We start from the raw sequence: 10,869 nt of genomic DNA, 5'->3' as shown, positions 1-10,869 counted from the left end.
CACTGAGTACAAAACAGGGTTGCATCTCTAGAATAAGTGAGGATACGCTGGTGTGCATCCACTTTACCATCTGTGTGTGGAACCAATCTAATGAAGGAGGAAAATAATTAAGAAGCTGGTGACTTACCTCTCCATTGCAAAAACAGTATATGATGGCAACAAAAAATCCCTAGAAGGAAGAAGAAATGACATATTAATGTTAATCTTGCTGCATGGGAGTACCTCTTTCCTGATGGTGCTGCCCAGCATCCCTGTGTTCCTCTGAAATCAATGACATTCTTAATATGCTGTATATAATATGTGTAGGAAACCTTGCATTGCTCAGTAGCACGAGAGACAGATAAACATAGACATTTCCTTGCAGACTATTGACAAAGTAGATAGACTATATAAGCCTTCTGGGTCATGGTTTAGCTAACAGGTCTATTTTCACCCCCAGATGTTTTGCAAAGGTCCTGAGATGGTGATGGTGCCTGGGATGGTGGTGGGGTCTACCTCACTGGAGGTGTTTATGAACTTACGGGATAAACATTTCCAGTGTTTTACATGTAGCTGATCCTGCTGTAGGATGGGAGGGTGGGAGATGGTCCTGACGGGACTTTTCCAGCTCCGGCTGTAAGTGGGGCAGCCTGTGTGCGGAGCAGAACTGGCTGAGTGGGAGTAGCAAAGGAATTCAGATGAGAGCAAACCATCCACATCTTTTTGTCGGCCAATAGTTTACCGAGGTCTTGCTAAGGTCACCCACTATTTTAACCCATCTGCACCCAACAGGACTTGTGAAAGCACATGAATGCAAGCTTGGTCCCCATCTCCCTTGCAGTTTCTTTAAACTGTCATCTGGCCAGACCCCACTGTCCACCTTTCATCATCCATGCTGGTCAAACAAAAGATAGTCTCTCAGGGAGGGGTGTGCAGTGACGATCAAACACTGCTCTGCTTGTAGAGAGTTGTGTATTCTTGCTGCTGTGTCTTATATAGGACCAGTCCTGTAACTCAACCTGCCTTTTGCCCAAACCTAGAACTGAGGAATCCATTCACAGGACTGAAAGACAACTTGGAACAAGCAAATTGGAAACAAATTTGAAACAACGTGTCTCTGTGGATCTCTACCAGCTTACATCTAACCTGGATCTAAAGGGATTTATTTTGTGAGGCAAGTTATCTTTCAACAGGAACTTTTTTTTGTTGGACACACTGAGCCTTTATATGTTATGTTTTGCAAATATAAACCATACTTGATGCTAAAATACTGTCAAATCACCTTGTGAATGAAAGCTGGTGTATTGTAAAAACAGTCCTGCTTCCAAAGACAACCTTGCGCTCTCATTTCCCTCCTCTCCCCATTGACTTTCTCATAGTTTGCCCCCATATTTAACAGTTACAATACCTGGAAAGAGTTGAACAGCATTTCATAGTGCATTTGAACTTGCCAAAGAATCCCTGACACATCTGTGTATGGCATAGCCATGAAAACAATATAGTGAACGCCAAACAGAGGCATAAGGACGAGGGTAGATTTCAGCAGCTTTCTGTAGCAATAAGGAAAGAGAAAGACACAGCGGAAATTAGTGGATGGAGTAAACCTCCCTGTCAGGCTTGTCCACCTCATACCTTGGGCACAAGTTGCATGTAATTTCGTTCTTGCTTACGTGTCCCCTTGGCATTTACACAGGCACTGCGTCCATCTGCAGTTTCAAACTGTTGCTTGTCTTGTGCCATGTGATACAACCCCTTCCATCCTCCAGCATGTCTTGATGTGCTAGTCTAACCCTCCCCACATGCATGCCCCCACGTGATGCTGCTGTAGGTACTGGAGATGAAGACGCTGAGATGTCTTTTTCAGCCTCAGACTCTCCCCAGCTTTGGGTCAGGATCATGTGTAGAGGGTGGAAGGGTGACTGGAAAGCAACAGGCGCTGCTGCTTCCAGCCTTCAGCCTCTGACCAGCTTGTCCTTGTCCTTGTCCCTGAAGGATGGTTCTGCTTCAGCTTACAACGACTGGACACGGTCCTATACAACCTACAGTAGCTGACACTGCTTGAGCAGGGGGGGTTGGTCTAGATGACCTCCAGAGGTCCCTTCTAACCTCAACGGTTCTGTGATTCTGCCTGCTTATTGAGGCAAGCCACGAAGGTCCACCCTGAGTTAGTGCCTCCTGTGCAACAAGCAGGGCTGATGGAGAGGGAAGTGCATCTAGGAGCAGAATTGCTCTAGATATCAAGGGGAAGAGGACAGTGCGCTATAGGGTAAGCAGAAGGTGAACACTCTTAGGAGGTCCTTTGGACTGCAGTATTGCTTGGAAAGCCCCTTTTTAAAGCAGCAGCTCCATCTCAGCATAGGACCTATGTACTTGGCTGGGTTTGCTCCTGAGGGAACCAGCCTTGCCTGGAAGTGATATTAATTGAAGGATTAAACCTTCTGCCAAGAGTTACAGCAAGTCACCAAGTGCAGGCAATTATTGAGAAGGGCAGACATCACTACCAGAAAGGCCTGGTACCTCCTCTGTCCAGCAACTGGAAACCACTGAGGGAATTTAACACATTAAAAGGAGAAGGCCCCATCCAAACCATAATTAATAGCAAGCTTCAGCCAGGGAGAAATAAATAAATAGATAAATCAGAGTCCTGACAGGGCAGCAAAGAAAAATGGAGAGGTGTTTTCCTGCCAAATCTCATTCCTGCTTCACATGAAACATCTTGTGTTTGGAGAGTGAGATGGTAGCAATGAGCTCATGGTTTGCAGCCCAAATCATTCTGCTCTCCTCGCTTCGTGTATGTCATGCTGGTCAGTCGGGCTCAGGAGATTATGAGAAGCCTTGGGAGCTCTCAAGCAGCCGAGGTGTCTCAGCAATCTGCTTTTTCTGTCCAGTTTTGACCATGCTACAAATATCCTTAATTATCAACAGAGAAGAGCTGGCAGGACAAAGGAAAACAAAACAAACAAGGAAAGGCCAGATTTCCAGCAAAGAGTTAGGAATCTTTTTTTCATTTCAGCAAAGGCGCTGAAACACCCGCTGAAGGGCAGATTTAACAAACAGTACCAAGTTTTACACAGCACAGGAGGGAAATAAATAGAAATAAATAAATTGGTACAAATTTTAGGGGTTTCAGCAGCATAAGCAATGCTTTTATTTTTGCACTTTTGGTTCAAGGCCAGCACAGTCACTTCCAAACTGGCTGAAAAAACTGAATTCCTCTCGTTAACCTATGAGACAGGTCCCCCACGCTGGATTTGAAAGGTTTAGGGGATGTTTAAACTGCTGTTGATTCATTCTGCATTACCAGACTTGGAAGACAGCATTCTTCTCACCTTATTTTAGGTGTCTACAGCGCAGACACCATGAACTAGTCACCCTGGGCTCCCTCAGTAGTCAAGGGCGTGAAACAAGGACTTTGAAATCTCCCCAAAAGTGGAGAGGGTATGTGACTCACCTGTACTGTTGTCTTGAGTCACACCTCCCTGCATTCGTCTCTCGTAGCTTGGTTGCTAGGACTCTGATAATATTGATAAAAAGAATAAAATTTACCTGGAAGAGGTGGGGAGGAAAAAACAACAAAGAAAGAATAACTGTTAAAAAAGATCCAGACGATGACAGTGTTGTTTAGTCAACGCTTTCCCCAAGATGAGTCAAGGGGCTGTGGCAATGACCTGATGATGCTGTGTATGAAGCTCCTCCTGGGAGAGCTTGTCCTGCGGAGGGGAGCTCCCCAGCAAAGACCCAGTGTTTGGTGGGATCTAGTCAGCGGTGTTTCACCTGAATGCTTGAGAGAGAGAAGGGAATGGCTTTCTCTGACAAGGTGTGGGCATTTCACATGGAAATACCTACATCTGAGCTAGCTAGCCCGGCAGACACCTGATAACTGGATATGATATCAATATATAAGGTAGTGCTTACCAGGCATTTTGAGGTATGGACTACAGACAACTCAGTATTTTTCACATTATCTTTTTTTAAAACTCCATACAGTGATACGGGTCATTTTCATGGCCTCATAAATCTCTCAAACTTAGTTCGGGGTCTAGGGAGCAGACTGAAATTAGGTTATATTTGTCTCTTGCAGCCCACCTGAGATTAAGATCTCCTCAGGCTAAGAGAAGCATTAGTAGGATGCCTTTCCATATTTCCATGTGCAAAAGCAAAGAAGAGCAAGCAAACTGCACTGTGATGAAGACAGAGAGCAGACCTAACTAGAGATGACAGATCAAGAATGCAGAAGGGCAGTACAACTGTAAAACTTCACTTGTATGTCTACCGCTAACTCTCCCGCTGGAGGAGTGTTTATTATGGACCAGATAAGGAGAGTGAGGAAGCAATATCTACTTCCTACGCAGGGAGCCACATCTATGAACCCAACTGGTGGCCAGCTGCTCAGCCAAGCTAAGCTAGTCCCACAGGAATATGCTCACGGCGACCCATGCAGCAAAAGGTGACGACAACATCTCGCGGCTACGCTGCCACTTAACAGAGATGAAAAATGGGGAGATGCTTGAGGGATTCGGAGACTGGTTTCACCGGGGCTGGGATTACACCTGCTGCTGCCCCATACAAACCCATTCTTGGGACTATGGCAAAGCCAAAAGCAGAACCATTGTGTAACTGTCTGCACTGGGCAGATCCATGTTGCTGGGCTAACGCTGATGCCTATGGGTTTCTCTGAAGGCTTGCAGCACTCATTTGAATCCTCAGATGCCAGTATAGCAGCATTTCAAGGAAACAAATTACCATGCCGCACACAGGCTTATAGTTTTACTCCAGAAGGGACCATTGTGAACCTCTAGTTTGATCTCCTGCAAAATGCAGTCCATAAGACCTCCTTGTATTCATTTTTGTTTGAGCTATAGCAGATCTGGGTTTCAGTGTTTCCATGACGGAGATCCTACCACAACCATTGGTAAGTCGTTCCAACAGTTAATTATCCTCACTGTTAAAACAAGTAGTTCCCTGAGCTGCTGAATGAACACGGCCTGGTTTGCTATGGCTTTGTCTTCCGTGGTTGGATTCCTTCTCCTTTAACGAGGTGCAAGTTCATTTTGAACAGCTCTCCTCTGTGTTAAAAAGGGGGTAAGGTCGTACCTCACCCTTTCACTTGAAGGGGCATAAATAGAATATCTCTCCCATATCTATTTGACTGTTTTCATGAGGTTTGTGGGAATTTAACATCCATGCAAGCCCATTCCCTTAGTTACATTTGGTTGGAATTTACTGACTGGCACAAAAGTTATAAGGAAGGGATGGATAGACTGACAGGCAGAGAAGCACACAGCCTGGGGGCATATAATTCATTTTCATTGGAAACGAATCTGAAAGGAAAAAAAAAAGGCAGGCTTTGTTTCTCATATGAGTTTTTCTAGCTTCAAATGCTCAATAGTGGGGTCTTGCTCTGCATTTGTCGGCTAAATTGAAGATGTCCAAGCTTATCACAGTCAGGAGGAGAACTCCTCTGACTTCCTGAAACATGTGCTAAGTTTTAAAAGAAATCCAGACTACTGAATAACATCAAAGCTAGCAGCAGAATGGAGGGATTTTTGAGCCCCTCTGCCTCCAAATTCTCTGCAAGTACATCCAGAAAATTCATAACTTAGTCCAGCAACTTATGACCAGCCAGTGTGGGAATTGAAAAGGCAGCCAAGTGAACAATATGAACCCACAGAAATTAAACAGAAACAACCCACAGAATATTTTTGCATGATAAATAGCTGCATTTGCAAATAGCCAGGGTACAAGCACAGCAGAGCTTCATGGAGAAACATTATTTTTACAAGGATGAGCCTCAATTGAGCTCTTTCTCCTCTGCTAATTGGGCTTTAAATTAAATGCAATGGGGTTGCTGGCATTCATCTGGTTGAACTATCTGAACTTTCTTCTCCATCCTACTATTTCATTTCCAATGACCACGATGTGGGCTTGGTGATTCGTTTATTCCAAGGTGCAGAACTAATTGCTAGAGCCAGGTGGAGAATTTCCACCAAAAGGAAATTCTGATGAAGAACCTCTCCCCCCCTCCCCCCCAAGTCCAAAGCAGCTCACCTAATTGCACATATAAGCATATTCACCTCAGAAACTTTCCTGCTGTTAATATGCATATGGTCTGATTTTCTTCTCACCCACACTGACCATCTTCCAAGGCCTCCTGATTTGTGAGTCAGAAGGAAGTATATAGAGCTTGATGCAAAACTCTCTGAAGACTATAGAAAGATGGTTACTGACTCCACTCAGCTACTCATGGATGAATGTAAAGGGGGACTAGGATGTGTGGGAGTGGACAAGTTATTTTGCAGGCACTCATCTAACCATCAGAAGATGGAGTAATGGAGAACCACAGGGAAAGACAGAGGGAGGAAAGAGGGTAATTCATGAAAACTGTGAAGCAGGTTCTCTAGTGAGTTAGGACCCTGCTCAAGCAAACACATAACTACCCACTGAATTCCCGTTGTGCAGGTAATCACATCTTATAATGGCCTCTTCAGCTTATGAGAGCTCAGTCCTGTGTTTGGATAATGTCACTTATATCCTTTCTGTCCCCTCTGGCTCCTGGGTAGGGGCTGAAGTAATCCTCCACCAGTGATTAACATCATGTCCGTTCATAGCTGGGATCATTAACTTTCATCCCCCCCTTTGAGGTATCCCAAGCTTTTATCAGTTCAGAAAGATGTGTCTGAAACAATCTGATGACACTGAAGCATGCCTGGGGAAAAAGTTTGGCCCAGCTACAGAACCCAAATTCCAGTTCTTCCCACTGGAAATGCCTGGTGAGAACATGTTATGATGCCTGAGGGTTTCCAGTATCACATGGGTTGGAAATAGTGGCTTGTATGTTTGTTTCAGTAATGATTTTAGGGTCTTATCCCTGTGTTATTTTTCTCTCCTAAGCAAAACTTGAAGTTGCTCATAAACCCCTCTGCTGTATGCAGTTATCAAACTTAAAGGCAGGTCAAATATAAGGCCCTTAAACTGGATATACAGAGACTCCCCACTGCTAAGGCAGGAGCTGTATTAACAGGGTGATTAGAGTAGGGCAGCCTGGCTCAACTCTTCCCACTGAGCCTGCATTGGCGAAAGGCACTGCCTCCCCCCCCCCCCCAATCAGCCAGTACTCACCACGATAGCTGCCAGGATGGGCACCTGAATAATCCATTTTAAATTGCCAGCACTCAAGTCCCAACACCTGAGAAGAGATTGACATCCCATCAGGAAATCACTGGTTACAAAGAGCAACAGATTCAAGTGTCTTGTTGGAGAAATCCACCCGGGAAGGACGGGTTCCTCCACAGCCTGGTGCAGTGGAAAGACCTACATCTAACCCTGCCTTCAGTCAGCATGGCTTCGAAATAGCCCTTCTCCTGCTGTTATACTATTCAAAGCTGAAACCACTACTAAACACATTTAAAATTATTCTCTCCAGATGGTGGAACAGCTCTCTCCACAGTCATCGAGACTTGTCCCTTCTGGGCAGGAACCCACCCTTTTCCACTTCTTCTTCACCTCCTTACCAGAAAAAACTACACGAAGAGTAATCCAGCTTTCATGAAAACAAGAGAGGCTGAAATGGCCTAGTATTACCCCTTAGAATAAACCCACACAACTTTGCATGGTTGTCTGAAGACAGGTCCTGTCTGAAGACATGGTGATGGGGACAATACTGTGGTTCTACATTCCGTTCCTGTGCTTTCTTCAGCCCTGCTCTTGCAGTGAGACCCAGCCATGCCCCACAAAAGTCTTTATCTCCTTTTCATCTTCAGCCCTTATCGAAGCGAGGACTGGAATGGCAAACTGTTGGTGGCGTGGATGTTGGGCTATGGTCCTCCTGCCAAGAAGGGGCTGAACGTTATTTCCTCCGAGGCATTTCCAGCAGCCATTGAATAAGGTCACTCAGTGTTAATTACTCTGTTTGAATTCTCTCCAACCACGGAGAGTGGAGTGCCACAGGCTTTTCTTTATCTGAGCCAGACAGCCCCCACATGGCAGCTGCAGTTTTCATTTCACGGGCCAAATGCTGCCCAGGCAGCTATTCAAGGAAAGCGAGAGGCAGGGGCAGAGAAACCACCGGTGCTGACTGAAAGGCTCTACAAGGATGAGCCTGTGCCAATGCAGATGCGTCACACTTCAGTAGCTGTGCTACTCCGTCCTTCCAAGCCTAGAGCTGAAATCCCGTTTGGAAAGCAGTGTCCTTCGAGGCAAAGCCATTTGAAAAGTTGCCTGGGGACCCCCACACTTTTGCTGGCAGATCGTGGGCAGATGAAAATCGTTGTGTGGTCGAGCCTGTGCATTATGGGGGGAAAATGTGATCGTTCAGGGGTTTGAAGATTGGATGCTATGGATCCTTCATTCAGCATGCTGTAAGAATATGAGGCCATGAGGGTGCATGTGTAGGACCAAAGAAGCAGCTGATCCATATCTTGTTTCTGACAGTAGCCAGAAGCTGATATTTAAGGTGGAACAGGTAAGTAGGCAGTAATATTTTTCTAGAATATTCTTCCACAATTTGCTGTTCAGGATGGCTTCCTGAGCCAAAGCATTACTGAGTACTTCTAGAGGAATTTATCTTCCATGAATCTGTACAAATGCTTTTTAAACCTAAGGGCATGCTTGCATCCACATCTCCAGCGGGGAGGAGTTACAGCTTCAACACCTCATCAACACCGAACTGCCTTCTTTGTGCTGAACCTGCTATCTCCCAACTTCATTTCCATTCATTCAGGATTTTAAAGATCCCTGTCCTGTCCCTGCCTACCTGTGAAGCAGCCCCCTTTAGCCCCAGGGATAACAGCTGCAGGTGTTCGCATTTATCAAACTCTGTAAAATGAAAGGAAATCTAGGAAGGCTGCACCCACTTTATCCTTCCCTGCCCCATATGCTCCCAAAAGTTTGCTAACTTCATAGTAGAAATCACTTCTGGCTTTGCCTGGTTCCTTTTTTCCTTTCGATTCACCCACAGTCACCATTGCCAAAAGCCCCACAAAAGCATCGCATGTAAAAAGGAGAAAAGAAAATCCAATGCGACTCACTCTGTGTCGGCTAGAGTGGCTCTCACGCTGGCCCACGCTGTAACAAATACAGCAGGGAGTCCTGCAAAAAAAACATAGGTCAAACAGGGTGAGTAGGGGGACTAGAGGGCTCCGTTCCCATAAGCCCACGTGGAGCGGGCCAAAGGAAGGTGGAAGAAGCAGTTTTAAAATATTCAAGCATAATTGAGACTAGGAAAGCCTGATCTTGGTCTCATGTCTCTTCTGTAGTCCAAACGGTAAACCAAACAGTGGGAGGGAGAATTTTCTGGAAGACAAATGTTGTGGTCTGGACGTGTCCACCCTACTGAACTCTCCTGGCTTTCAAAACGGAGCAGCTTGCTTTCCCAAGTTGCCAGCCGGGAGTTGTCCAGGCTCAAGCTACCTCCTGATTCATGTTTGGGAGATACCCAGCTGGTCTGGGCTTGAGATGGGTCATGGTCTTGACAGAATAAATCATCAGGTCCTATGCCTTTCCTCTAGCACTACTTTATAGATACATACCCTGTCGTGCTTGAACCCAGGCGACTTGATACCTGCTCTAGCCAACTCATTCAATTTGAAGCAGAGAAGGGTTTCATGCAGCACACCCTTCCCAAGATATTTGTTCTCTTCCCCTGACGTCAAGGAAAGGCGGATCTGGAGTCAGGCTCAGACCATTTCTCCCAGCACAGGGCTGGATGGATTAGAAGCTCTGTTAAGTGTGAGAGACTTGCTGCATGAAGCAGACAAATGCTAGAATTTAGGGTAATGCTTGCAAAATACTCTAGCCAAGGGTTCATTCCCAAATGAACCATCCTTATTTCAGCACAGTTACGCTGGGCATCATCTTTTCCCTGTGAAAAGTAAAAGAATCACCAATATCCAAATGCAATCTTCTATTTATTTTTTTAGGGTCCAGTTCTGCTTTATTTGTACAACTGAGTCCCCTACTGGCTTCCCTTAAAAGGCAGGATCAAATCCACAGTAGCTTCCACAAATTCAGGAAGAATAGTCCCTTTCAGGTGAAAAAAAAAATTAAAAAATAAATAAAGGCGACATTTATCACTGATGACTGTAAATATGCTGTTCACAGTCTAAGCTCATTGGGGCTCGGCATGCATAAGCACACGCTTAACTTTCAGCATGCACTTAAGTCTCATTAGGGTGCTTAAAGGCTTTCCTGACCACGGACGCTTTCCTGAGCTGGGGTGTGGAGCAGGGACGCCTGTCTCATACACACATGGACAACGGGGCCGTTATCTTGGTTGGAACCTTTAAATGCCATGGTAATATAAGAAAGCATAAATAATTAAACACAGAGCCTCACTCAGGACCAGAGCAGCAGCCCTGCCTACAAAGATACATTTATAAGGAATGCACCCTGCTTTACAGTCCCCTGCGATGGCTGGCATTGGAAAGAAAATACTTAACCTGTTGCACTGGGAACCTGTGAGCGTGTTGAAGCTGAGGGCTTGGGGAAGGTGGTGATTTATTGTGACAAGCACCATTTATTTCCTCCTCACTCTTAATCACCTATCTATGAAAAATACGTGCATGCTCCGGACTACTGGCTGAGCTATCAAAGGCTTAAATGCACGTAACTTTGCTGATATCGTTGGTGATGTTCCAGTTTATATCAACTGAGAAACTGGCCATGTTGAGAGGCTGACATGCCTGCTGCCTGCCTGAGAGACGGTGGATATTCACCCACTATCGTGAAGCTCTAAGTTTGAAAGACGGATTTTTTCAGAGATGTGGATGCTTGACACGTACTTGTTCCTCCCTACCCTGTCTTGCACTTCAGAAGAGACACTGTTCCCATTCATATTAATCCTGTGCTGTGTTCAAGGTTCCTAGCAACAATAAAATATACAGGAGAAAATAA

General features: G+C 45.3%; 1 protein-coding gene across 1 annotated transcript in view; it reads right to left on the bottom strand.

Moving 5' to 3' along the window:
* Positions 1-10,869, bottom strand: part of PTH1R (parathyroid hormone 1 receptor) — a 126,882-nt gene that overhangs the window by 11,626 nt on the left and 104,387 nt on the right. The window contains exons 8-12 of the mRNA XM_052808891.1: positions 9,006-9,066; positions 7,099-7,165; positions 3,431-3,525; positions 1,388-1,529; positions 128-169 (exon numbers count right to left, since the gene is read on the bottom strand). Coding sequence (XP_052664851.1) covers positions 128-169; positions 1,388-1,529; positions 3,431-3,525; positions 7,099-7,165; positions 9,006-9,066 — 407 coding nt within the window. The remainder of the gene's footprint in view (positions 1-127; positions 170-1,387; positions 1,530-3,430; positions 3,526-7,098; positions 7,166-9,005; positions 9,067-10,869) is intronic.

The sequence above is a fragment of the Harpia harpyja genome, chromosome 1 (assembly GCF_026419915.1).
Source record: "Harpia harpyja isolate bHarHar1 chromosome 1, bHarHar1 primary haplotype, whole genome shotgun sequence".
NCBI classification, from domain to species: Eukaryota; Metazoa; Chordata; class Aves; order Accipitriformes; family Accipitridae; genus Harpia; species Harpia harpyja.
The sequence above is the reverse complement of the archived record's forward strand: the minus strand, read 5'-3'. Positions and strand labels throughout refer to the sequence as shown.